Source organism: Pongo pygmaeus, chromosome 13, assembly GCF_028885625.2.
Source record: "Pongo pygmaeus isolate AG05252 chromosome 13, NHGRI_mPonPyg2-v2.0_pri, whole genome shotgun sequence".
Taxonomy (NCBI): Eukaryota; Metazoa; Chordata; class Mammalia; order Primates; family Hominidae; genus Pongo; species Pongo pygmaeus.
In genome coordinates, this window is record NC_072386.2 from 121,788,873 (window position 1) to 121,816,857 (window position 27,985).

At 54.0% G+C, this 27,985-nt stretch overlaps 1 protein-coding gene across 1 annotated transcript; it reads left to right on the forward strand.

Annotated features, from left to right (window-relative positions):
* The first annotated feature begins 1,340 nt into the window (after window positions 1–1,340).
* Window positions 1,341–27,962, forward strand: AIF1L (allograft inflammatory factor 1 like). The gene is made up of 6 exons (XM_054500208.2): window positions 1,341–1,538; window positions 1,680–1,741; window positions 16,425–16,491; window positions 19,406–19,447; window positions 22,575–22,737; window positions 25,049–27,962. The coding sequence occupies exons 1-6, from the start codon at window positions 1,508–1,510 to the stop codon at window positions 25,134–25,136; spliced, it is 453 nt and encodes a 150-aa protein (XP_054356183.1). The 5' UTR covers window positions 1,341–1,507; the 3' UTR covers window positions 25,137–27,962.
* The last annotated feature ends 23 nt before the right edge of the window (window positions 27,963–27,985 follow it).

The window sequence follows — 27,985 nt, forward strand, 5'->3', positions numbered from 1 at the left end:
CCAAACCCTTGGGTGAGTGGACAGAGGAGTGTCAGCTAGGAGAGGTGGGCGCTGGTCTTACTGGGGAGGAGGGGCCTGCCCCCTGGACTGCTGCCCCGACCTCAGCCCCATCCCATTGTGCCTAGCCCCTTGCTGGGCACTTCCCTCCCCAGGGACAGCCACAGAAAAAAAGATGATCTCGGCTGGGCGTGGTGGCTCACACCTGTAATCCCAGCACTTTGGGAGGCTGAGGCAGGTGGATCACTTTAGGTCAGGAGTTCGAGACCAGCCTGGCTAACATGGTGAAACCCCGTCTCTACTAAAAATACAAACATTAGCTGGGCATGGTGATGTGTGCCTGTAGTCCCAGCTACTTGGGAGGCTGAGGCAGGAGAATCACTTGAACCTGGAGGCGAAGGTTGCAGTGAGCCGAGATCAAGCCACTGCACTCCAGCTCTGGGCAAGAGAGCAAGACTCTGCCTCAAAAAAAGAAACGAAAGATGATCTCAGGGTCCCAACCCTAGGAGTCAGATGGAGGCACGCTCAGTGTGCACGGTGGAGCCATTCCTAGTGCTATCCGTCGCGGACAGCGCCTGTCTATACCTGTGGCCCAGCATCATTATGAGGAGTGCTCCTTTGACCCTGGCTGTCCTGATTTGGACACTAGACTTCATGGTCACCCTGGCCACAGGTACCCTATCCTGCACCCTGAGCTCTGCTCTTCCTGGAGTCATGGGCTTGTCTCTTCTCCTGGTGGCCTTGCGCCCCAGCTCCGGCTTCCTGACTTTTCTCTTCTGGAAATGGGAATGCCAAGTCCTATTTCATGGAGTTTTGAGAATGAAATGACTGGTGTACGGTGCAAAGTGCCTGTGAGTGCCCAAGAAATCGCTTTTATTAACAAGACACGAATTCATTCCAATTGACGGTCCACTGTTGTCACAGCAGCCGCACTGCCCCAAACGCAGCAGTCATGTTTGAGCGTCGACTCCCCGACGGCACTTGGTCCTCACAACCCATGGAGTTCATGCTAAGATCCTCGCATTTCATTTCTGTGGCAGGGACTTGCTGAGGTCCGGGGAGGGGCAGAGAGGAGGGGTGCGGCCGCCCCGCGCTTTGCGCTTTCCGCGTCCGCCAGCAGAGGGGTCGGCCGGCGGGCTCAGCGTCCCGCATAATGGCCGCTTTGAAGCCCGCGGAGCAGGAGGCGGGAGGGGAGGGGAGAGGCGGGAGGGGAGGGGAGAGGCGGGAGGGGAGGGGAGAGGCGGGAGGGGAGGGGAGGGGAGAGGCGGGAGGGGAGAGGAGAGGCGGGAGAGGAGGGGAGAGGCGGGAGGGGAGGGGAGAGGCGGGAGGGGAGGGGAGGGGAGGGGCCGGCAGAGGAGGGAGGGGTGTGTCGGCCGCCCGCGCCGTCCCTCCGCCCCTCGGTCCCGCGGCCACACGCAGCCAGCCGGAGCTCAGACCAGGCGCCTGTGCCTCCTCATCGTCCCTCGCCGCGTCCGCGAAGCCTGGAGCCGGCGGGAGCCCCGCGCTCGCCATGTCGGGCGAGCTCAGCAACAGGTTCCAAGGTAGGCGCCGCCGTCCCCGGGCCGCCACCTGTGCGCGCCGGGCGGACCGCGGAGTCCACCGCACGCGGGAAGCGGGCGGGGACGGGGGCGCGTGGCCCGGGGAGGACCCCGCTTCCCAGGCCGCCTCTTTGTCTCCTCCAGGAGGGAAGGCGTTCGGCTTGCTCAAAGCCCGGCAGGAGAGGAGGCTGGCCGAGATCAACCGGGTAAGCCCCGCGCCCAGGGCAGCACGCGAGTCCCGAGCCGCGCGCTGCGCGGGTGCCACCTCCGTCCGCGAGGCCGTGCCCGCCTCCAGATCTACCCTCTTCCTTCCCTTCCCCCGGGCTTCCCTCAGGTGCCTCCCTCCGCCCCCAGCCCCGTCGCCTCCGACTCCAGGTAGGTCCGCCTCCGCCTCCCGCCTCCGGTCCCGGCGTCTCGGGTTGCAAGTTGTTACTCTTGCAACTGGGGACTGGGGAGGTGGGGCCGGGTCAGGAGCTCGGATGCCAGCCGGCTCGTGGCTCCCCGCAAGCCCGCTTGGGAGCAGCCCAAGGATTTGGCGCGGGAAGGGCCCCAGGCCAGTGATCCCTCCAGCTCAGAACACAGGCTCCGGGTCATTTGCTGGTCTGTCGCCCAGGCTGGAGTGCGGTGGCCCAATCTCAGCTCATTGTAGCCTCCACCTTTGGGATTCAAACGGTCCTCCCTCCTCATCCTCCCGAGTAGCTGGGACTACAGGCATGTGCCCCCACGCCTGGCCTTAGCTATTGTTGTTATAAGAGATTCAAAAGTACAAATAGAAGACTCCGGAGGTCGTAGAGATCCTGGCACTTCCCCGTGGTCTCCCGCCTCCCCCCGGCTCCTTCATACACACCACTCCTCTTCACTCCAACTTTCAGGAAAGATTGCCTTAAGGGATTCAATGCTTTTCTTGCTGGTCCTGGTGGATTTCTTGAAAGAAATCCTTCCTGTTGTTGCCAGGCATCCAGTGAGAGCTCCATAAATTTGCATAGATTCTAGAAGATAAGGAACGATATCAGGACCTGTCTGGGTTGGCCAAAGCTCAGCAGCACAGCCAGTGGCTTTAAAGTTCTGCAAGACCTGGGCTCAGATCTGGCCTCCACTGTGTGCCAGCTCTGTGGTCCTCAGCAAAGGGCCTCTCATCTCCAAGCAGGGCATTGTGCAGGCTCAGAGAGGGAAGGCACGTGGCCTGCATGGCCCAGCACCCAGCATTCAGGAAGCACTCACAGAACTAGCATGATTTCCTGAGGTGGATGTCTCCTGGTTTCCTTCTTGACTTGTGGCAGAGGCATGCCCGCTGAAACAAGGCTTGGCATTCCCCCTGCGGGCTCCTCTGGTCCCCTGGACACCTAGGGTCTAAGCCCAGCTGAGAGTCTGGAAGTGAGCTGCTGGTGAGGTCAGCAGAGCCCGCGAAGGCTGTGGGAGGCAGGTCCCAGCCTGGGGCCCGGTTGTGGTATTGCCTCTTGCCAGCAGTGTGCAGCCTTGATTCCCCCTTGGTTTTCTTGGACTGCTTGGATGTAGGCAGCCTGTCTGTTTTCCGTCCGCTGGCTACAGGACTCCCATTCAGTCCCCAGCTACAGGGCTCTGGGGACCTCAGGGTTCCCCCTCCAGGTAAGCTCTGGCCTCCTCACCACCACCCTCCCCCTGCTTCCTGGGGGCATCTTGAGCACAGCTGGAAGGTTGCCTGGACGTCTGGCTGTGGTGCTCAGGGGTCTCGGATCCCTGCTGGGCTCCTTCCCAGTTCACTGTGTGCCCGCCCAGCCTGGGGCTTGGCTGCTCTAGCCCTCTGGACAGAAGCCTGGGACCCCGACCTCATATAGCCCCCTGGGTCACTTGGCCAGGCGAGTTCTGAGCTGGCTGGAGCCACCCACAGCCAGCGGGACCCTGAGCCACAGACAGCTGGAGATGGGGGTGAGGTGACCGTGGTTGGACAAGCCAGAAGAGCTAAGAGGGCAGGGCCAACCTCGCCCTTGGGGAGGTGGGTAGAGGGTTGGGGGTGGCTCCAGGGTTGTTTTGGAAAGCCGACTAGCTTGGCTTAGAAAGAGGAGGGACTTAAGCTGTCAGGGGCTGATCTGGGCAGCACTGGGACTAGGGAAAGTGAGCAGGAAGGAGCTGTGGTCTAACCACCTCAGGACAGTGCCCAGAGAGGGCAAGCAGCCTACCCAAGGCCACACAGAAGCCAGTGACAGAGCTTGCAGCCCAGCATCCTTCCCCTGCCAAGACGCTGTACTGAGACCCACCATGAGAGCCCAGCCGCTATAGGGCTGTTGAGGCCCAGGATCCGGGGCCCTGTAGGAAGGAGGCGCCAGGATCACACGGGAAGCTTGAGCTGCTTCACCACAGTGGAGCAGGGTGGCCCCACCAGTTTAGTCATGAGGTACCCACAAGCACTGATCTGTGACTCTGGGCAAGCCACTCCTCTGAGCCTCCTTCTCCAAAAAGATAATGGTTGTGATTTTTTCAGTGAGGCAATCTATGTAAAGCACCCAGGAGAGCTGGCTGCGGTCCTGATAGCTATCAGGACAGTTTCTTTGTGGCCTCAAGGTGCAGGGAGTGGAAGATACTCCGCCCTGGCTCATGCTGGTTGCTCAGCCCAGCAGAACCTCGTCTTCCCCAGCCTGAAATGGGAGCAGGGATCTCTGCTCCCTCTGGAGTCCCTGCAACAATTAACCGGTGGAAGTGGATGGAAGCTCTTTGCGGACTGTGGGGGAGTCGCTCCGTGTGAGAGTCGGAATTGGTTCACCCACGGCCACGAGGGCAGTGGAGAAACCCTGAGCTAGGTGGATTTTAGGCAGAATTGTGCTGGCAGCCCGGACTGCCTTCCTTTGGGGTGCAGCTTCACTGCCCCACTGGAGTGTGGATTCTGGGGGCCTGGGCTAAGCCCAGGATTCACTGCCAAAGAGTCCCTGCTTCTCTGCCAGGCAGCTTGGGCACTGCCATGGCTGCTGCCTGGGGCACAGCCCAGCTTGGCTGGCAGATCTAGGGGCTTCTCCGGGCCAATACCTAGTTCCCTTTGGGGCCTTTCTCCTCCCTTGGTGTAGGCCAGCTTCCAGAGGGGCAGGGTAGCTCACTCAGCCTTGCTTTTTTTTTTTTTTTTTTTAAGGCAGAGTCTCACTCTGTCACCCAGGCTGGAGTGCAGTGGTGTGATCTCAGTTCACTGCAACCTCCACCTCTTGGGTTCAAGCGATTCTCCTGCCTCAGCCTCCTGAGTAACTGTGACTACAGGCCCTTGCCACCACACCCAGCTAATTTTTGTATTTTTAGTAGAGACAGGGTTTCACCATGTTGGTCAGGCTGGTCTCGAACTCCTGACCTCAGGTGATCCGCCCGCCTCAGCCTTCCAAAGTGCTAAGATTACAGGCATGAGCCATCCCACCCCGCCCAAATTTAGCTTTTTGTTGTTGCTGTTGTTAACAGAGACAGGGTCTCACTCTGTTGCCCAGGCTGGGGTGCAGTGGCCCAATCTCGGCTCATGGCAGCCTCTACCTCCCCAGCTCAAGCAATCTTCCCATCTCATCCTCTCAAGTAGCTGGGACTACAGGCATGTGCCCCCATACCCTGCCTTAGCTATTGTTATTATATGGGATTCAAGAGTAAAAATAGGAGACTCTAATGGGCATAGAGATGCCGGTAGAGGAAGGGAGGTGGGGGAGGCGTATGAAAATGCACCTCTTTTTGGTTTCACTTTAGTTTTTGCTGTAGTTTTCTGAACACTTGGTATGTGCCCGTCCTGTGTCAGGTGCACTGTGGGTGGGCATTATCTTGTGAATGCTCACTCTAACCCAGGGAGTATTGTTGCTCCCATTTTTGAGAAAACGAGAGACTCATAGAGGCTGGGTAAACTGCCTGGGTTTAAACAGCCTTGACTTGAACCCAGCCTATTTTCTCAATCGCTCAGCTTGGCTGGGCCTCCTGCTGGGTGCCCGCCCCGAGCTCCATGCGCTGTGTGTTTGTGTGTGCAAGCACATGTGTACATAGCAGCACTACTGGAGTGGGCAGAACTGGCCAGCACCTCCTTCTCCCCCTACATAGCTGGCATTCCCCGAGCCCTGATGGCATGGTTGGTGACCCCAGGCCAGCCAGGCATGGCCTTATATGGCAACGGAAGAGATTTTCTCCAGCTTCCCACAGGGACAGAGAGAAGCAGTGGGGCTGGGGGGGCTGCCCCTCAGGGTGGCTGTGCCCTGGGACTTAGCAGGAGGCGCTCAGGGGACAGCGAGGGCTGCCACATGAGCTGGCTAGCAAGTGAGGTCTTTTTTTTCTTTTTCTTTTTTTTTTTTTTTTTTTGAGACGGAGTCTTGCTCTGTCACCCAGGGTGGAGTGCAGTGGTGTGATCTCGGCTGACTGCAACCTCCACCCCCCAGTTTATGCGATTCTTCTGCCTCAGCCTCCCAAGTAGCTGGAACTATAGGTGCGCACCACCACGCCCAGCTAATTTTTGTATTTTTAGTAGAGACGGGGTTTCACCATATTGGTCAGGCTGGTCTCAAACCCCTGACCTCGTGATCTGCCCCCCTCGGCCTCCCAAAGTGCTGGGATTACAGGTGTGAGCCACCACACCCGGCCAACAGGTGAGATCTTCAACACAGTAACAAGCTGTGGCTGTGCTCCGTGCCCACAGATTGACATTCATCATCTTGCTGACCCTGCAACAGGGCACCCCAGCAGATTGCACAGTGAGAATCTGCAGACAGCCCCATGGGATGAGGATTATCATGACTCCTATTTTTTTTTTTTTTTGAGACAGGGTCTCACTGGGTTGCCCAGGCTGAAGTGCAGTGGTGTGATCTCGGCTTACTGCAGTCTTGACCTCCTGGGCTTAGGTGATCCTTGCACCTCAGCCTCCTGAGTAGCTGGGACTATAGGCGTGCACCACCATGTCAAGCTATTTTTTGTGTGTGTGTGTGTGTGTGTGTGGAGACAAGGTTTCACCATGTTGCCCAGGCTGGTCTCGAACTCCTGAGCTTAAGCAATCTGCCCACCTTGGCCTCCCAGAGTGCTGAGATTACAGGCATGCATCACTGTGCCCGGCCATGACTCCCGTTTTAGAGATGAGGAAACAGAGGCTTAGCTAGATGAAGTCACCTGCAAGTTCACCCAGCCAGGAAGTGGCAGATCTGGGATTCAAACCCAGTCACACTGGCCCCTGTCACCAGGTGGCTGCAGCCTAGCTATGACACAGGGCTCTCTTGCTTATGTTGATAAGGATCTCTGGCTGCTGTCCCAATGGTCCAGCCCTCCCGAGTCAAATGAAGGGCACTCAGCATTCCCAGTCACATTTAGGTACCTGATGGTTTTTTGTTTTGTTTCGCTGTTTTTCGTTTTGAGACAGAGTCTCACTCTGTCACCCAGGCTGGAGTGCAGTGGCATGATCTCGGCTCACTGCAACCTCTGCCACCCAAGTTCAAGCGATTCCCCTGCCACAGCCTCCCGAGTAGCTGGGATTACAAGTGCCCACCACCATGGCTAATTTTTGTATTTTTAGTAGAGATGGGGTTTCACCATGTTGGCCAGGCTGGTCTTGAACTCCTGACCTCAAGTGATCCACCCGCCTCGGCCTCCCAAAGTGCTGGGATTGCAGGTATGAGCCACTGGGCCTGGCCCCTGATGTTTTTTCCAGAAGCCACATGTCATCTGCCCTGGGAAGGCAGCTGGGCAGGGCAGGCTGGGTATCTCTGCCCAGGGATATCCCCTGTCCTTCCCCCAGCAATGGGGGGCCTCTGAGACCTGACCCAGGCAAGTATGCAGGTGTGTCTTTTTTCCTGTGTACCTGGCAGTGCCACTCTGTCCCTGCCCAGGTGAGTGTGCAGCTGGCATTGCTGGGCACCCATCTCTCTTGCTCTTCCTTAATATATTATAAGGGAGATGGTGATAAGTGGCCACGTGAGTCTCTGAGGATTCAGTGTCCCCTGCAGGTCCCACCAGTTATGACCTTGGTGTGGCCGTGTCACAGGAAGCTGGAGATGGAATTTCTGCAGGGTGTGCTTTATTGCGTAGCTGCTTGGGAGTTTTTCTTTAGCTGCCCCATCTGTTGGCGAGGATGCGGCATCTGAATGAGGCCCAGGGCTGCAGTGGGGAATGTGAACCTGCTGTCCTTGTGGGTGCACGTTACAGGCTCCTGCTACTCGCCAGGTGCCAGCACCACTTGTGGCCTGGCCCTGGCCCTTTAAGAGCCTGTGGGCTGCGTCAGAGGTCCCACGCCCCGGCATGGTGCTTCCTGTCCTTGGAGCTCTTGTCCAAGGCCTGAGCCACCAGCCCCTTGGATGGCCTCCAAGATGGTGATATCCGCCCACCCCAAAATTCTGCTGCAGCTGATACAGAAAGACAAGCCTGGAGGGCCAGGAGCAAGGGTTCGCCAGAAGGTGCTAGAGGTACCAGCCCAGAAAGAGAGTTAAGTCAGCGAGGAGCAGGCAGGCGGGAGGGCTTCTGAGGCCAGGCACGGCAGGGGCTGCCAGCTTCTGATGGGTTTGGAAACAGCCCTTCCTGGGCATAGCACTTGGGGGCCTCGCTGGAGGCTGGGATGGGCTTGGGGGACTCTGGCGAGCATCAGAGGCTGTAGGTGACCAGGAAAGGCGGCAGTGAACAGGTGCTATTGGGGACTGAGATGGGAGGATTCAGGCAGGTTGGATGGCCCATCACTGCCAGGTCAGCCGGGGGCTGAGGACAAAGCAAAACTTGCCCTTGAGGGATGGCCAGTGGGCCAAGGCTCACCAGGAGGACTTCAGGGCATCACGGAGAGCACAGAATGGTCGGTGGGTGATGTTCTTTCCCTGCCCTTCCCCCGCACTCACCTGCCTCTCGATGTGGCTTGAGTTTGGATGATCCTAAGACATAATAATAATTTTGAACACTTAGCAAGTGTACTAGGAGCCAGGCTCCTTCTGTGCAATTAGCTCGTTTAATCCTTACCGCAGGCCAGGCACTAAGGCAGGAGGATAGCTTGAGTCTGTGGGTTGAGGCTGCAGTGATCCTGCAGATCGTGCCACTGCACCTTAGGCTTGGGAACGGAGCAAGACCCTGACTCAAAACAAACAAACAGACAAAATTCCTTACAGCAACTCAGTGAAGAGGTTCTACATATCATTATGATCCCATTTGATAGATAAGCCCACTTTATAGATGAAGAGACTGAGGCCTAGAGTGGTAAACAGGTAAAGTTGCCCTGCCCACAGCCACAGAGCTAGTAAGTGCTAGAGCTGGAATGGCAACCCTGGCAAGCTATCCCCTATGTCCTTACACACCCTGGGCTCAGAGAGATGATGTGACGTTTTCAACTGTTGTGACCTTGGGCAAGGCCCGTCCCTTCCGGCACCTTGGTTTCCCCAGCTATTGAACAAGGAGGGCAAGCTGAACGCTGTGAGGAGTCCCTTCTGGTTCTGTGGCTGGGTGGATAATTTAACAGCTCTGCCACCTCCCAGGCCCCACCCTTGGACGCTCTGGTCCCCGGGGACTGAGAAGTGGGCTCAGCTGCCTGTGTGCATTTCCCCAGCTCCTGCCCGTTTGCATTTCCTGGCCCTTTGCTAGGGACTGATCAGGCCACTGTGGCCTCCAGGCCTGCTCCTCTACATGGCAATAACCACCTTCAGGGCCCAGAGGCCCCCCGCAGCTCTCACACCTGCTCCCCCACCCCAGCACTTTCTACTTTCTGCAGCTGGGAAAACTTGTCTTTGGGGACAGTGGGTTAGATTGTGTGAGGAGGATAGGGGATAGAATAAACCGCCTACCCGCCCCCCCATCTCCCTGGAGGGCTATAAAGTGGTTCTCTGGCCTCTGGAATAACCTCCTGCAGCTGCCGAAGAGGAAAGGTAACTCCCAGTATTGACTTTCTTTGCCCAGAAACCTGCAGCCAGGCTACCTTCTTGTTTGGGGCAAGCATAGGCCTTGAATTGTTAAAACTTGGCAATCCTGAGCAAGTTGAGCAACCTCTCTGGGCCTCAGTTGTCCCATCTGTCAAATGGGGATACCTGGAAAGAGGAGAGAGAAATCGTAACTGGCCTCCTTCACGGGGAGGGGGTCTCCTTCCTAATCTGCTAAATAGTCTGTGAGGGTCTATGGCGGTTATAAGCTAATTGTATGGGCATAAGTATTAGAAAAAAAAAACAAATAGCTAACATTTATTTAGTATTTGCTGGCCAGGTACGGTGGCTCATGCTTATAATCCCAGCACTTTGGGATGCTGAGATGGGTGGACTGCTTGGGCCCAGGAGGTTGAGGTTGCAGTGGGCTGTGATTGCACCACTGCACTCCAGCCTGGGCAACAGAGCGAGACTCTGTCTCAAAAAAAAAAAAAAAAAAAATTCATGCAGCCATGAAGTGGATTCAAACTCAGGCATTCTGGCTCCAGTCTGCCCTTTTTTTTTCTTTATTTTGATTTTCTTCCAAACACCTGGGATGGCTTCTATCTCTGTCTCCTCTGCCTATGGACCCAGGGTCAGGGCAGCCAGGGGTCCTGGAAAGACAGGGTACCTGTGCCTTGGGCAGGGACTGGGGGAGGATGCCTGCAGGGAGGGAGCTGTGGGTGGTACATGAGCAGGAACCAAGAATCCAAAGCTCAGAGGTGGAGCAGGCATGGCAGCCTGGCTGGTGGAGTCCTGTTCCTGCCACTGCCCGCTGGGCTCCCCCACCCCCTGCCCAGGCATGGTCAGCACAGCTGCCCTAATCCCAGGGCCAGTGAGGGCTGCCCACGCATGAGCAGCTCAGCTGCTTCTCCCACCCTGGTCACTTGTGGCCCAAGCATTTGTCATGTTTTGTTTTGTTTTGTTTTTTGAGACAAAGTCTCACTGTGTGGCCCAGGCTGGAGTGCAGTGGCTGAATCTCAGTTACTGCAACCTGCACCTTCTGGGTTCAGACAGTTCTCCTGCCTCAGCCTCCCGAGTATAGCTGGGATTACAGGCGCGTTTGGTTTTTAGTAGAGACGGGGTTTCACTATGTTGGCCAGGCTGGTTTCAAACTCCTGACCTCACGTGATCCACCTGCCTTGGCCTCTCAAAGTGCTGGGATTACAAGCGTGAACGACCACGCTGGGCTGCATTTGTCATTTTTGGCTCTAAGGAAAAACAGGATTCCAAACCCTAAGCCCCTCCACTCTCTGTCACGCGTGGGCACACACTTTTGCAAAGCTGCCTGATCACTGCAGGGGTGAGGATGGAGAAAGTAACTGGAAATGGCAGGCCTGTCCATTCATTCAATGGATGTTTTGTTGTTGTTATTGCTTTTTTTTTTTTTTTAGAGACAGGGTCTGGCTGGAGTGCAGTGGTGCAATCAAAGCTCATTGCAGCCTTCACCTCCTGGATTCAAGTGATCCTCCAGCCTCAGCCTCCCAAGTAGCTGGGACTACAGGCATGCACCACCACACCCAGCTAATTTTTTAATTTTTTGTAGAGATAGGATCTCCCTATGTTGCCCAGGCTGACTTCAAACTTCTGGCCTCAAGTGATCCCCCCTCCTCAGGCTCCTCAACAGATGTTTATTGAGTGTCTACTATATGCTGGGCACTTCGACGCTAAACCTGTGGCTGGGGCCCTGCCTCCTCCCAGCTGCCTCCTGATACCCACTTCCTCCTCAGTACTGTGCAGGGAGGGAGCCCCAGCTACAGAGGATTTCATGTTCCCAGCACAGCCACTTGCTGGCTCTGCTGTTTTGGGCAAGTTAGTTAACCTGAGTCTCAACTCCTTCACTCATCCTGCACGTGTTTATTGAGCATCTGTTATGCGGAACCTACGTTCTAGCCGGGGAGGCAGAGAGGGTGTAGTAACCTCAGTAAGCAGTGGCAGTGGAAATCATGTTTGGAGGTGACCCATCCTATGGAGCTGGATAAGGGCGATTGGAAGTCGGGGCAGCTAAAGTGGGCAGGGAGCAGTATAAAACAGGGTGGACAGGGCTGGGCATGGTGGCTCACGCCTATAATCCTAGCACTTTGGGAGGCCGAGGCAGGCAGATCACTTGAGCCCAGGAGTTTAAGACCAGCCTGGGCAACAGAAGGGGACCCCATCTCTACAAAAAATAGAAAAATTAGCCGGGTGTGGTGGCATACACCTGTAGTCCTAGCTACTCTGAAGGGCTGAGGTGGGAGGATTGTTTGAGCCCAGGAAGGTCGAGGCTGCAGAGAGCCGTGATCGTGCCAGCAAAGACTAAATAGGGTCAGCCGCATTGAGAAGGTGACATTGAGGCTGAGTGTCGTGGCTCACGCCTGTGATCCCAGGAATTTGGGAGGCCGAGGCAGTTGGATCACCTGAGGTCAGGAATTTGAGACCGGCCTGCCCAATGTGGTGAAACCGCATCTCTACTAAAACAAAAATTAGCTGGACGTGTTGGTGCGCACCTGTAGTCCCAGCTACTCGGGAGGCTGAGGCAGGAGAATTGCTTGAACTTGGGAGACGGAAGTTGCAGTGAGCCGAGATTGCGCCACCGCACTCCAGCCTGGCGACAGAGCGAGACTGCATCTCAAAAAACAAAAATAAAACAAAACAAAAAAGACAAGGTGACATTGAGCAAAGGCTTGAAGGAGGTGAGGGAGAGAACCACGCAGATCTGTGGACTCCAGGCAGGGTGCACAGCTAGTGCAGGGTGCAGCCCAGAGCAATCTTCCCAACCACTGCTGCCATTCATGCTGTGCACGTGGCCTTGCTCTTCCTCCCTGCCTGGTTGGTCTGTGTCTCCCTGTGTGCGATTTGTCTCTAAGGCCAGGGACCATGTCCTTCCACTCGCACCCATCCACCTACAGAGTGGCCTAAGTAAAACTGGATCTCTAGGGCTGGTCAGTCCAGGCTGAGGCAGGATTTCTGGTCAACCAGAGCCCAAGAGCTGGGACAGGCCCTCCAAATCTCTCCCCAGAGGTTCCCTGATGTTGGTGCTCTTGTGCCTCCCCAGGAAGGTTCTCTAGTTCTTGGTAAAGTGAAGGAAATGCAGGGTCACTCTGGTGAGTTGGACCTAGGCTGAATGGATTCCATTTAAACATTCAGAGATGGTGAACTTCCTACTTTTATGAAATGTTCTTTTCTGAACTCATGGCAACAGTCAATGGTCATTGTTTAAAAAGTCTTTACTTGGCAAAATAAAAAGTTGGCACTCGTATATTAGTGCGCCCCTCTGCCCCGCTTTGAAAAATGTTTCTTGTCTGCATGACCCCAAAGTCTGGGAATCACTGATCTGATATGTCCCTCCGCTGGGCAGATATGGGATCTGGGACCCTGGGAGGTGCCTGGTTTGCTCACAGTCACAGACAAAAGTTAATTGTCCTCCTTTTGGGCAGAGGATGGGGTGAGGGAGCAGTGCTGAAGAGCTATGAGAGGGAGCCAAGAGGAAAGGAAGTCCTCGACAGAGCCAGCTAGGAGGAGGGCAGCCTCCCAGGCTGCCGAAGAAGGATCCAGCGTCAGCTAAGTGGAGGCAGGGCCGCGCCCAGTGCATTGCAGTGAGGCCTGGAGTGAGGCTGTGGCCAAGCCAGCAAGACCCCAGAGGCCCTGGGACTGCCCTCTGCCCAGGTGCAGGAGGACACAGGTCCTGGAGTCAGATAGACCCAGGTTCGAAACCAACCTTCCTTAGCTGTCTATAAACCTTTTTTTTTTTTTGAGATGGAGTCTGTGGCCCAGGCTGGAATGCAGTGGCACAATCTCGGCTCCCTGCAACCTCCACTTCCCAGGTTCAAGTGATTCTTCTGCCTCAGCCTCCCAAGTAGCTGGGATTACAGGCACGTGCCACCATGCCCAGCTAATTTTTGTACTTTTAGTAGAGGCAGGATTTCACCATATTGGCCAGGCTGTTCTTGAACTCCTGACCTCAAGTGATTTGCTCTCCTCGGCCTCCCAAAGTGCTGGGATTACAGACGTGAGCCACTCACTGCGTTTGGCCTGTCTATGGACGTTAGATGTGGTATTTAACCCCTCTCGTCCTCATGTTTTAACTTGTAAAATGGGAATAATAGTGGCTGTGAGGATTTAGTGAGATAGCACAGTGTCTGCTACAGCCAATGTTTTACCAAAAGCTACAGGACAGCCAGACCCCTCTCCCAACCCAGTGAGGGAAGCCCTTTGCCAGGTAGGTTTCTCCTGCGGTCAAGGAGTGCTGAGTTCATGCGGAGAAATTTGAGCCATAGAAGAGGCCATATTCTGCCTCATACTCATAATCTTATCTGTTGCTCATTGAGAGCTGACCTATGAGCTCAGTGCCCAAGGAGTGGGTACTATTGGGCCTATTTTATAACTAGTAAAAAGGGAGACTGAGATCCAAACCCAGATTGCTTTATAGTCAGTCAGTTCTTGTCATCCTCTATTCCACTTGAAGCCTCTTAGGAGTTTGCAACACTAGACTAGGAAGGTAGTGAGTTCTCTGTCCTAAGAGATATGTAAGAACAGACCTGGCCATCATGTATTAGGAAGTAGGTCAAATGATTAACGTGGGTGACATTGCACATCAGTTTAAACACCAGCTTTCTGTAATTTCAGGATAAGGACCTTATCATATTCACCATGGTCTCCTCTGCTCCCTTGATGCCTAGCACAGTGCAGTGTGCACTGTGTCCCCCCAGAATGTTGAATGAGTGAATGAATGAATGAATGGAGGAGTAATATCCATGTCCAGTGAGCTCAGTAATGAAGAATGGAAGGTCCACTGGCCGGGCTCGGTGGCTCACACCTGTAATCCCAGCACTTTGGGAAGTCGAGGTGGGCGGATCACATGAGGCCAGGAGTTCAAGACCAGCCTGGCCAACATGGTAAAACCCCGTCTCTACTAAAAATACAAAAATTAGCCAAGCGTGGTGGCACACACCTGTAGTCCCAGCTACTTGGGAGGCTGAGGCAGGAGAATCATTTGAACCTGAGAGGCAGAGGTTGCAGTGAGCCAACATTGTGCCACTGGACTCCAGCCTAGGTGACAAGAGTGAGACTCCATCTCAAAAAAAAAAAAAAAAAAGAATGGAAGCTCCAAAAAAGAGGGGTTATTTGCAGAGTTCGAGTGGTAGGAGGGGAACATGCCCTGTGCTTCCCCATCTGAATACAGGTTCCAGGGCTGCTGAAAGATTAGCTGCAAGGTACATAAGTTACTTGGCACTGTATCTGGCAGATGTTCCCTCATTGGTCACTTTTTGCTGTAAGGTCAGAGACCGGGCCAGATGAACACCCGCAATCTGCCCACCTTTAAGTGTAGAGGCTAAGGATGCAGGCTCCAAATGAGATGGAGCCGAGTTGAAGCTCTGGCTTATGAGCCTCAGTTTCCTCACCTGCAAAATGGGTATAATAATAGTAGCTACTGGCCGGGCGCCGTGGCTCACACCTGTAATCCCAGCACTTTGGGAGGCTGAGGCAGGCAGATCACTTGAGTCCAGGAGTTTGGGACCAGCCTGGGCAACATAGTGAAACTCTGTCTCTACAAAAAATACAAAAATAAGCCAGCCGTGCTGTGGCGTACATCTGTAGTCCCAGCTACTCAGGAGGCTTGAGGTGGGAGGATCACTTGAGCTCGGGAGGCGGAGGTTACAGTGAGCTGAGATTGCATCACTGCATTCCAGCCTGGATGACAGAGCAAGACCCTGTTTCGAAATAATAATAATAATAGCTCCCTCTTGGGACTCCTAGGAGATGTGAAGAGATCACATAGGTAAGGGCTTCACCCTGGAGGCCATTGTTAGTGTCCAATCCTCCCCACCCCGCCCATCTGGTTCTGAAAGGACTTATTTGAATCTCTCCAAGCATCTGAAGGGAAGGCAGGCCAGAGATTAAAACCCCCATTTTACAGGTGAGGAAACAGGTGAGAGGGTAAGTGTACAGTCATTTTCCCATTAGAGCAGAGATGATGAATTCACACTCTCACTGGATTTCTTTTTTCTTTTTTTTTTTTCTAAGACGGAGTCTCCGTCTGTCGCCCAGGCTGGAGTACAGTGGCATGATCTCAGCTCACTACAACCTCCACCTCCTAGGTTTAAGCTATTCTCCTGCCTCAGCCTCCCAAGTAGCTGGGATTACAGGTGCCCACCACTACGCCCAGCTAATTTTTATATTTTTATGGAGACGGGGTTTCACTATGTTGGCCAGGCTGGTCTCGAGCCCCTGACTTCAGGTGATCGGCCCACCTCGGCCTCCCAAAATGCTGGGATTACAGGTGTGAACCACCGCGCCTGGCCTCACTGGATTTCTATACAAACTCAAGAAGCAGATCATGGTTCTCATTTGGTAGATAAGACAATAAAAGTGTGGGGAGGGCCGGGCGCGGTGGCTCACGCCTGTAATCCCAGCACTTTGGGAGTCTGAGGCGGGTGGATCAACTGAGGTCAGGAGTTCGAGACCAGCCTGGCCAACATGGTGAAACCCCGTCTCTACTAAAAATACACAAATTAGCTGGGCATGGTGGCAGGCGCCTGTAATCCCAGCTACTGGGGAGGCTGAGGCAGGAGAATCGCTTGAACCCAGGAGGTGGAGGTTGCAGTGAGCTGAGATCGTGCCATTGCACACCAGCCTGGGGGACAAGAGCAAGACTTCTTAAAAAACAAAAAAAAAAGTGCAGGGAGGAATGAATGAGCTCAGGATCACATTCCTAAGAAGTTAATGATGGAACCAGGGGCTTGTCTTTGGAGCTCACAGCTTCTCGGATCTGAAGCTGGGGTGTCTTGGGGGAGGGGCACGGGTCCCAGCCTTGGTAATGCAGCTGCTGGCTGGAGGGCTTAGTCACCCGTAGTGAACCCTCTGGGGCCTCCCCAAGCTGCTGGGCAGACTTCTTACCCACAGGGCGGACAGTGCAGATCTGCCTTCAAGGGGCGACAGGAAGCCAGGGTGAACATGGGACAAACTGGGTCTGGTCGCACCTGGTTACCCGATAGGAGGGAAGGACCCCGGAGAGTGGGCTCATGTGTGGGTGACTTCTGCCCCCAATCCCTTGCTGAGCACTGTCCCCTCACCTCTGTAGGAGTTTCTCTGTGACCAGAAGTACAGTGATGAAGAGAACCTTCCAGAAAAGCTCACAGCCTTCAAAGGTAAGCTGGGGCAGGCTGCCCTGCATTTATTCCTGGGGGAGGTGGGCTGGCCCCTCATCCTTGCACACAGGACCCCTTAGCCCCACAGGACTAGGCTGTGGCCCTGTTTCGTCCACAATGCCCTTCTTCCTGGCAGGCTTGGAGACAGGTACCCCCGAGAGGTGGTTGGAGGCCCCTCCACCTGCCTCCCTGCCCCTGTGGGCCCCGTCACCCCTCGCCTGCAGCCCGGTCCTGGCCCTGCCCCTCTCTCTCCCCTTGCTGCCCACGGGGCTCAGGCTGGTTCCCGTCCGCCGCTGCCCAGGCCCCGTCACTCCTGGGCCCCGCACACAATCAGCTCTTTGTGAGCAAGCCTTGCCTCTCCCCCTCCCCAGCAGAGTGTCTCAGGAGCCCCTGCGGAGAATGGACGTTTGTGTCGCCACAGTGGGGCAGGGGGGCAGAGTTTCTGCCCATTGAAACCCGGCAGCACGGGATGAAAAGAAAGCAGGGCCTGGGAGCTGGCGCGGGGAGAGGGGCAGCATAAAGATCCCTCTGTTTGGGGCCCTGGCGCTTGGTTCCCAGCCAGCACCTCGAAAGGAGAGGAGCCGGGCACATAGGGGGCGGCGCAGACCCACCTTCCCTGCCAGGGGAGGCACTTAGGCACAGGAGCCCTGGGCTGTCATGGAAAATATCCTGGAGGTTGCATTCCCCTCCAAAGTGTTTGCAGTGTGAGCATCCTCCCGGCTCTGGGGCAAAGAACTTGGCCAAGTGTTCCTCAAATCGCTTCCACTTGTCCTTAGGCTGGACATGTAGGGCTAATCATATTAATAACAGCTGGCATTTGTTGGACGTCGGCCTTTGTGAAGCACTTCTCGTGCGGCGTGGCGAGCTCCCCACATCACCCCAATCGGCCTGGAGGAAGATGGTGCCCTTGTTAATGTACAGATGGAGAAACTCTGGCTTGGAGGGCGGGGTTGTTGGCATGGGGACACATAGCTCGCCTAGGGCAGAGTTGGGACTTGAACTCATGTCGGTCTGGCTCCAAAGCCCCTGCTCTTAACTGTTATGCTATGATGCTTTTTACATGAAGAAGAGAGAAGGGAAATAGTAAAAGACACTCCTGACCCCACCCCATCCCAGCCACCTGTAGGAGAGCTGTGAAAAAGACAGCAGTCTATTCCCTTCTGTCTGCATACCAGCAAGGCCACCCCCAGGGGCGGCTCTGGGAGGAGGCACGGGTCTCAGGGCTCTGGCACCCTTTCTACTTGTCTTCACTGGGATGTTGGGCCAGACAGGAAGTTACATCATTCACTCATTTGTTCTCCAAATGCACACCTGTACATGTGCCAGGACCATTCCAGGCCGGGGACACCAAAGTGAACGTAAAAGGCAGCTCCCACCCCGGGAGCCTGTGTTCTAGCTCGGGGGTGGTGTGAGAGGTGGTGGGAGACTAAACAGAGACCCAGGAAATACAAGGTGAGAAGACTGTGGTAGGTGCTTTGGTGAGAAATGAGGGAGGGAGGACAGGAGTGCTCAGCGGTGGGGAGGGCATGCGATTTAGAAAGGGTGGGGAGGCCAGGCACGGTGGCTCACACCTGTAATCCCAGCACTTTGGGAGGCCGAGGTGGGCGGATCACCTGAGGTTGGGAGTCCAAGACCAGCCTGGCCAACATGGCGAAGCCCCATCTCTATTAAAAGTACAAATTAGCTGTATATGGTGGTGGGTGCCTGTAATCCCAGCTACTCGGGGGGCTGAGACAGGAGGATTGCTTGAACCCAGGAGGCAGAGGTTGCAGTGAGCTGAGATCGAGCCACTGCACTCCAGCCTTGGTGACAGAATGAGACTCCATCTCAAAAAAAAAAAAAAAAAAAAAAGCATAATGGTTAAGAACAGGGGCTTTGGAGCCAGACTAACATGGGTTCAAGTCCCAACTCCGCCCTAGGTGAGCTGTGTATCCCCCCTGAGATCACACCACTACACTTCAGCTTGTGTGACAAAGTGAGACGGAGCAAGACTCCTTCTAAAAAAAAAAAAAAGGAGACGAAAAAGAAAGGGTGGGGAGCCCTGAAGCCATGAGGAAGGGCAGTGAGAATACTTGGGAGAACATTCCAGGCAGAGGGGCAGCGAGCTGGAGCAGGCAGGGAGTGGGCAGGGGCAGCACAGCCTGCAGGAGGACCTCGGCTTTCTCTGCTGGCTGCTTGTGGGGCAGGATGGACCATGAGGGCCCCGCTCTGCCAGGGCAGGGGTGACCTGCAGAGGCCCCACGGTCCGTTTGACACACCGCTCCCGTCAGAACATACCAAGCCCACTGCTCCGAGCATCCTTCCTTACTGCTAGGAGTTTTCCAGGACTCCTTGATCAGGGAAGTATAACTCAGTCTGTGTGTGAGGTTTGGGGTGATGGTCTGTGTACCCCGGGAAACTGTATGTCCACTTTGTGGGCTAGGGCAGGCCTTTTTCCTGGTTTCAGAATCACAGGTCCCCTGAATCAGTGGTTCCCACACCTGACTGCCCATCAGAACTGCCTGGGATGCTGAAAAGCACACCCATGCCTACCCCCACCCTGTCCTTCCACATCCATGAGCCAGAATCCCAGGGCAGGGAATCAGATCTAGTCACTTTGCTGCTAACTCAGATGCAGCTGGTCTGTGCTCCTGGGGACCCGGGAGGAAGCAGCTGCCCTCCTGGTAAGAGGGTCAGAGTGGCCCCCAGCCATCTGTCCCTCGTGGCACCTCTAGGAGGAGAGTAGTCCAGGCAGGATGAGCTCTTTCCCCAGAGGCCATGGCTCAGCGGATGGGGGACTCAGGTCAAGACTCAGGGTGTGGGAGGTGGTTCAGACTCCTGAGGACACGGTCATTTGCCCACAAGGGAGCCACTGGGTCCCCGCAGGGAGACGCTGCTTCCAAACTAATGCTAGTTTTTGCTCTGTGATTTCCAGAGAAGTACATGGAGTTTGACCTGAACAATGAAGGCGAGATTGGTGAGTGAGGCCTTGAGTGTGTTTAGGGAGGAGGGTGTTAAGTGGGTAGAGGGCTTGAGGGACCCTCTGTGTGGGTGACGGGCATGGGGCAGTCCGGAAGGCTGGTGAATATGTTGCACCGAGCCAGCCCCAGCCCCTTGCCTTCTGCCCTGGCACCATTGCCCTCAGACTCCTCCAGACCCTTTCATCCCCTACTGCTTCCCTCCCCACCCATACCTCAGCCTCCCACCCCAGGTGCTACGGGGACTCAGGACAGAGGGTGCCACACCTGCCCAGGGCTGGAGACACTCAGGGTGGACAGGCCCTGGGCCCCCCCCGGCTGGCATTTCAGTGGCCCCGAAGTCTGTCTTTCCATTGTATGTCGTTCGGCAGTGGACAAGTTGCTTTTATATACGTTGATTCTCTCCTTATTGCATCCTGCTGTCCAGGTACTGGCACTTTCGTTCTGGTAGGAGACCGTACCTGGACCTTACCCGCAAAGAAGTGGTTAAGACTGGTTTAATTAGCCCCATTTCACAGATGAGGACAGCAAGACTCAGAAAGGTGAAATGGGCCAGGCGCCATGGCTCACGCCTATAATCCCAGCACTTTGGGAGGCCAAGGCATGGGGATCACCTGAGGTCAGGAGTTCAAGACCAGCCTGGCCAACATGATGAAATCCCGTCTCTACTAAAAATACAAAAATTAGCTGGGTGTGGTGGCGGGTGCCTGTAATCCCAGCTACTCAGGAGGCTGAGGCAGGAGAACTGCTTGAACCCAGGAGGTGGAGGTTGCAGTGAGCCAAGATCGTGCCACTGCACTCCAGCCTGGGTGACAGAGCGAGACTCCGTCTCAAAAAAAAAAGCGAAAAGAAAGGTGAAATGACTTGCTTACATGGAACACTGGCAGTGAACCAGGGCCCAGCCGTTGGTTTCTGAACAGTTTCCCCCTTTTCCATTTCATCCTGCGTCTCAGATTGATGCTGCCACCGGCATTTCTACTCCTCTTCCTCTGTCCTCTCTCTTTTCTTCTCCCTTTAGAATATTTTGATCATTCTTTTTTCTTTAGAAAGAAAATTTGGCCGGGCACAGTGTCTCATGCCTGTAATCCCAGCACTTTGGGAGGCCAAGGCGGGTGGATCACCTGAGATCAGGAGTTCGAGACCAGCCTGGGCAACATGGTGAAACCCCATCTTTACTAAAAATGCAAAAATTAGCCAGGCGTGGTGGCAGACACCTGTAATCCCAGCTACTCGGGAGGCTGAGGCAGGAGAATTGCTTCAACCCAGGAGGTAGAGGTTGCAGTTAGCCCAGATCGCACCATTGCACTCCAGCCTAGGGGACAAGAGCAAGACTTCGTCTCAAAAAAAAAAAAAAAAAAAAAATTGGCTTATCAAATAAACACATTTTCATCATTAAAAAAATTGGGGAAACACAGCAAGACAAAAAGACAAAAATGCATCACCCACAACCCCACCTCCCAGAAGTAACTGCTACAAACATTTCCGTTTCTAGCCTTCCACTCTTTATTCTAATCACAAAAGCTCTTTTATATCATTTTTGAGCCTCCTTGAAAAAAATAACTTTCTATTGGTCATCCCGGCCAGAAAAAATAAGTGAAATAAAACAATGGTGAGTATTTTGATTTATTATTGATTTTTCTTTCTTTCTCTTTTCGAGTCATAGTCTCATTCTGTTGCCCAGGCTGGAGTGCAGTGGCGCAATCTTGGCTCACTGCATCCTCAGCCTCCCAGGTTCAAGGATTCTCCTGCCTCAGCCTCCCAAGTAGCTGAGATTACAGGCACGCGCCACCATGCCCAGCTAATTTTTGTATTTTTAGTAGAGACGGGGTTTCATCATGTTGGCCAGGCTGGTCTCAAACTCCTGGCCTCAAGTGATCCGCCTGCCTCGGCCTCCCAAAGTGCTGGGATTACAGGCGTGAGCCACGGTGCCAGTTGATTTTTCTTTTGAAATATAGTTAATGGCTGCATTGTAGGAGTGGATTCTAATTTGTTTAGCCGATGCCTTTTGTGGACCATTTGGATGCCTTCCAATTTTAACTATTATTGATAATCCTGTAAAGAACCTCTTTGGACATGAGTGCTTATTCACCTCCCTGGTTATTTCTGTAGGGGAAATCTCAGGAAGGGGACACTGGGTCAAAGGCTTTTGAAGCATCTTGCCGAACTGCCCGAGAAAGGTCCTGCCAACTTCAGAGTCTGGCAGTGCGTGTGCAGCCCTTTCCCCCTTTCCTGGAGAAGGCTGCCCAGCTCTCTCTGAATGCCTGGACATCCTGGCACCTTTGGGCCTGGCCCTAGTCCCGCCCGCCTTGCCAGGAGGAGCATTGGCTGCGCCACGGCCCAAGGCCCCTACCCCAGCCCTCTCCTGCCATCCTTTGCTGACCCATTGTTCACTGAAGAACAATCCAAAGGAAATTGACTCAGATCTTGGTGGGAGCTGGGCGGTCAGAGACAGCACCACCTCGGGCTGGAGTGACATTCTGGGGCCTCCCTTGTTTTTCTTGAATTTTGTTCTTTTGTTGGTTTTCCTGCTCTGTGGGATATTTTTGGCGTCCTCTCCCTTCCAGCCGGGGCGGAGCCCTAGGACAGCAGGACAGGAGTGGCACGTGGGGAGAAGCCACCTGCCACTCGGCACCCAGCAGAGTGACTTTCAATGCCTGACTTCCTGACTCTGCCACACTGGGCATAACTCCCCGGGCAGCAGGAGAGTGGGCACCCAGCCCACCCTAACTGCAGGAAACAGCAGAGCCCACAGTCATGCTGTGAAGAAAGTGCTCTGGGCCGGTGCTTCCTGCACGGAGATCCCTGAATGATCCCATCCACCCGTTCCACCATTGGTGGGAGCAGGGGTTCAGAGATGTTAAGTAGTGTGCCCCAGATCCCAGAGCCAGGAATAGCAGAGCTCGATTCCAATGCAAGCCCGTCGGACTCTAGAAGCCCAGGTCACTAACCACTAGCCTATACGGCCTCCAAAGAGAGCAGGGAGGGCTTGATGGGCTCCTCCTCCCTAGAGAAGGAGTGCAGACGCCAAGCTTCTAGGCGTGGGGTGCCCGAGTGGAACTTTCCCAGCTTCCCCGCTAAGCCCCCGCAGCCCATCTCCACTTAACAGATCTGCTTTTCCTCCGGCAGACCTAATGTCTTTAAAGAGGATGATGGAGAAGCTTGGTGTCCCCAAGACCCACCTGGAGATGAAGAAGATGATCTCAGAGGTGACAGGAGGGGTCAGTGACACCATATCCTACCGAGACTTTGTGAACATGATGCTGGGGAAACGGTCGGCTGTCCTCAAGCTGTGAGTACCTCCTCCCTCCCCTGGGACCTCTGAAGGCAAAATCGTTCTGTGCAGAGAGGCCCCTGGCTCTGGGCACCCCAGCCATTCCCCACCTAGTAGGTAACTCATTGTGCAACCTGCTGGACAAGGTACTTACTTTTCCTGATCATTTCCTTATCTGTCAATTTTTTTTTTTTTTTTTTTGAGACGGAGTCTCACTCTGTCACCCAGGCTGGAGTGCAGTGGTGTGATCTTGGCTCACTGCAACCTCCGCCTCCTGGGTTCAAGTGATTCTTCTGCCTCAGCCTCCCTAGTAGCTGAGATTACAGGCATGCGCCACTATGCTTGGCTAATTTCTGTATTTTTAGTAGAAACGGGGTTTTGCCATGTTGGCCAGACTAGTCTCAAACTCCTGACCTCAGGTAATCTGCCCTCCTCAGCCTCCCAAAATGTTAGGATTATAGGCGTGAGCCACCACACCCGGCCCAAATGGTCATATTAATATGTACCCTGCAGGGGAAATTAGCTTGCAGCCGAGTCAGGCAGAATCAGTACTCAGTAAGTGGCAACTGTGATGATGATGATGATGATGGTGGTGATGGTGATAATGGTGATAAATCTGTTGAAACTTTCCAAGCCTCAGTTTCTCCTTTTTTTTTCTTTTTCTTTTTGAGATCTCGCTCTGTCACCCAGGCTGGAGTGCAGTGACATGATCTTAGCTCACTGCAACCTCCGCCTCCTGGGCTCAAGCGATTCTCCTGCCTCAGCCTCCCAAGTAGCCAGGATTACAGGTGTGCGCCACCACACCCAACTAATTTTTGTATTTTTAGTAGAAATGGGGTTTCATCCTGTTGGCCAGGTTGGTCTCAAACTCCTGACTTCCAAGTGATCAGCCCCCCTCAGCCTCCCAAAGTGCTGGGATTACAGGCGTGAGCCACCATACCTGGCAGTTTCCCCATTTGTAAAGCACCTCCACTACCCCCACAGGCTTGTTGTAAGCATAAAATAGAGTCAAAAATTGGCCCCAAAGGGAGGTAGGGTTTGCATCTTAATGCTATTACTTGCTACCAAAATGACCCTGGGCAAGTTACCTTAGGTCTGCGAGTCTCAGTTTCTTCATCTATAAAATAGGGGTGATAATCATGTCTTCTGCGATGTCCTGAGGGCTAGTGAAATGACACTTAAGAAGATTTCAGCCTTGTGTGGCTGATGGCAAACACCTACTACATGGTAGCACATTGTGGGTGCTGCCCCACTGAAGAGCGTTTAGAGCATTGCCCTGGACAGTCTCATTGTCATTTGTCACAGCTGAAAATAACACTCTGCCAGGTGCTGTGGCTCACGCCTTTAATCCCAGCACTTTGGGAGGCTGAGGCAGGTGGATCACCTGAGGTCAGGAGTTCGAGACCAGCCTGGTCAACATGGTGAAACCCTGTTTCTACTAAAAATACAAAAATTTGCTGGGTGTGGTGGCTCACGCCTGTAATCCCAGCTACTCGGGAGGCTGAGGCAGGAGAATCTCTTGAACCCAGGAGGCGGAGGTTGCAGTGAGCAGAGATCGTGCCATTGCACTCCAGCCTGGGCAGCAAGAACGACACTCTGTCTCAAAAAAAAAAGAAAAGAAAACAGAAAATAACACTCACTTGGCTTTTATGAAATAAGCTTCACTTTTTTAAAAGTACGAATGTAAAATATACCTGTCTCATTTTACAAAGGAGCTTGTTGAGGCCCAAGGAGACTGAGTACCTGGCCCATGAGCCCACGGTCCAATCTGGCCAGATCTTCTAGCACTCCACTTCCAGGGAGAAACGCCAAGGATCAGAGAGGTCAAGTGTCTTGCTTGAGCCACCCAGCTGAGAAGTAGCAGGGCTGGCATTTGAATCTAGGCAGTTGCCCTGGAGGTTATACACTGAGCCCCTACCCTCTATTCCCCAGACACCACTCTCAGAGCAGTGGGCAGGTTTTTGAAGATCTTTGCGCAGAGGCATGGCCCGGCCTGGCTCAGCCTCCTCCAGGCAGTGTGGTTAAGGGAAGGGCATGGCCTAGAAGTCAGAAGCCTGGAGTCGCACCCAGCCTCTGCCCTGGACCGCCTGTGTGGTTCTGAGGAGTCACATCACCACTTTGTGCCTCCATTTTCTCCTCTGTAAAATGGGACTAGCAGCCCCTTCCTTGGAGCTGCTGTCTTGGGGTCTGCACGGATCCCACTGGAGAACAGATTTAAATTCTGTCGAGGACCCTGCTGACATGAGGCTGGGATGATCTTTCCCTGGATGAGGGAAGGATCCTAATCTTGTTTTTCTTTCTTTTTTTGTTTTCTCCATCTCCAAACCAGAGTCATGATGTTTGAAGGAAAAGCCAACGAGAGCAGCCCCAAGCCAGTTGGCCCCCCTCCAGAGAGAGACATTGCTAGCCTGCCCTGAGGACCCCGCCTGGACTCCCCAGCCTTCCCGCCCCACACCTCCCTCCCTATCTTGCTGCCCTTCTTGACACACTGTGATCTCTGTCTCTCATTTGTTTGGTCATTGAGGGTTTGTTTGTGTTTTCATCAATGTCTTTGTAAAGCACAAATTATCTGCCTTAAAGGGGCTCTGGGTCGGGGAATCCTGAGCCTTGGGTCCCCTCCCTCTCTTCTTCCCTCCTTCCCTACTCCCTGTGCAGAAGGGCTGACATCAAACCAAAAACTAGAGGGGGCAGGGCCAGGGCAGGGGGGCTTCCAGCCTGTGTTCCCCACACTTGGAGGAACCAGCACTCTCCATCCTTCCATAAAGTCTCCAAACCAAGTTCAGTCTCACTGACCTGGCTCTGACGAGGACGCCAGGCCACTTCGAGAAGACCTTGGAGTAGGGACAAGGCTGCAGGGCCTCTTTCGGGTTTCCTTGGACAGTGCCATGGTTCCAGTGCTCTGGTGTCACCCAGGACACAGCCACTCAGGGCCCCGCTGCCCCAGCTGATCCCCACTCATTCCACACCTCCTCTCATCCTCAGTGATGTGAAGGTGGGAAGGAAAGGAGCTTGGCAATGTGAGCCCTTCAAGAAGGTACCAGAAGGAACCCTCCGGTCTTGCTCTCTGGCCACACTTTTGCAGGCAGCTGAAAGGCAGCATGCAGGCCTACTGTCCCTTACTGGGTCAGCAAAGGACTTCGGAGGTAGAAGTGAGGCCTGGGGTTTTGGGGGGAAAGGTCAGCTCAGTGCTGTTCCACCTTTTAGGGAGGATACTGAGGGGACCAGGATAGGAGAATGAGGAGTAAAATGCTCACGGCAAAGTCAGCAGCACTGGTAAGCCAAGACTGAGAAATACAAGGTTGCTCGTCTGACCCCAATCTGCTTGAAACCTGACTCTACTTCCCTCATTTGTCTTCCTACCCTACTCACATAATTCATTCATTTACTCACTCATTCACCAGATATTTATTGACCTCCTATTATAAGCTTTACGTCCTCACATGTTGTCTTGGCATGTGCAGTATACACGGTCTAACTCATCTCTCCCCAGATCTCTCAGAACCTTGAGCTTGGGAATTGGACTGGGGTCACCTGTGTCCTTTCTTATGGACTCACAGGATTTTAGAGCCCTAATGCACCCTGGAGGGTAGCTGGGCCAGTCTTCTCACTTCACAGGTGAGGAGACTGGTGCCCCACAGGGATTAAGTGCCTTGCCCAAGGTCAGGCTTATCTCCAGAGGGAGGTGCCCTGGACTGGGGCCCAGATGTTCAGGGACCCTGCCTACACCTCGTCTCCAGTGTGGGCTGCCTTAGTTGGTTATGAGAACAGGGAAGGGCTGGGAAGGGGCAGCCTCCTAGGTCAACACTTGGAGAGGGTTTCACTTACTCTCAAGACCCTTGTCCAGGATTCGCCCTCCCCTGTGCCTTCAAGTCAGCATCAGGCTTAGGGCAAAGACCAGGCCTCTGAAGCTGCCTCTTGTAATTCATGCAGGAAGATGTCAAAGTCAGCCGCATCTTGGCTGATCAGGGTGTTCAGGCTTAACCCCACCTGTGTTCTGAAGTCTCTTACCCTACCTGCTCAGGACTTAGACAGTTATTCACTGAACATATTTATTAAGCACTTGCTGTAGGCCAACAGTTAAGAATCCAATAATGAAATGGACAGATTCATGGAACTTAGAGTCCAATAGGAAAGTGAGACCCAGACAATGACAATGAGATAAATGTTAGGAAGGGGGAGGTATGGGGTGACTTCCCTACAGTCCTGGGGGGCCTAGCTGGGCCCAAGACTGGGTGAGAGTCTTGGCAGAGCCTTTGCAACACCTTAAGTGGACAGGACTGGGAGGTCTTGGTGGTTGGAGCCAACGTGGGTTCCCTGCAGCTCCTTAGTCACCTCTGATAGCAGATTGAGGAAGGAAAGCAGGTAAGGCATGAGGAAATGGCCAGGTTGGGTTAACCCACTGGTTTCAACCAGTTCAGGAATGAGATTATTTGGCCATGACTGGCTGATCTTGAGCTCAAGGATCTACTTCAAATGCACACAGGCCTAGTTGAAGTTTAAACCCCAGCAAAACATTCCTCCCTGTAAATGGAAAATCCTACTTCTACCCCCTCCCCTGCCCTGTTTTTTGGTTTTTTTTTCCTCCAGGATCATTAGATGTCCTCACCCCTCCTCACTGCCTCTCCTCTCTGGGACAGGCTGGGACCTTTGAGGAAGATAAAGCCTTCCTTGACTACCCATCATATTCAGTGTCCCTGTTCCTCACTCAGAGAGGAAGGCAGAACCAATCAGGCTTATTTCAGTAAGTTCCACAGTTCTACAAGACTGCAGGAATTCTCCTTAAGGGAGGAGAGCAAGCAGGTGTGGCCCCAGCTTCTGGAAATGGCAGAAGAGAGGGTTTTTTCATTGAATGGGGGTGGGGGCTCGTGTGTCCTGGGAAACCCCATCAGTCCCTTCATTTCTTGGGACTCAACTCCTGGGAGGAGAGGGTCTCAAGAGTTGTCCCTGGAAGGAGGGTGGGGGCAGTCTGCATGTATTTCAGGTTGTGGCTCTTGGTTCTAGGACTCTTACTTCTCTGGCTAAGGGCTCAGCTTCTTGGGACTTCAACCATCTTCTTTCTGAAAGACCAAATCTAATGTAACCAGTAATGTGAGGACTGCCAAGTATGGCTTTGTCCCTGTGACTCAGAGGAGGGTTTGTCGGACAAATTCAGGTGGATGAAGTTTATGTGTGTGCGTGTGCATGGGAGCGTGCGTGGATTGGGATATCATCTCTACAGACTGCAAATAAACCAGACAAACTTACCAACGTCTTGATTGGTGTATTT

Coding starts and splice junctions, on each gene's coding strand:
- AIF1L (XM_054500208.2), top strand. CDS start 1,508: ATGTCGGGCGAGCTCAGCAACAGGTTCCAAG. Junction 1,539..1,679: donor GCTCAGCAACAGGTTCCAAG/GTAGGCGCCGCC, acceptor TGTCTCCTCCAG/GAGGGAAGGCGTTCGGCTTG. Junction 22,738..25,048: donor CGGTCGGCTGTCCTCAAGCT/GTGAGTACCTCC, acceptor TCTCCAAACCAG/AGTCATGATGTTTGAAGGAA.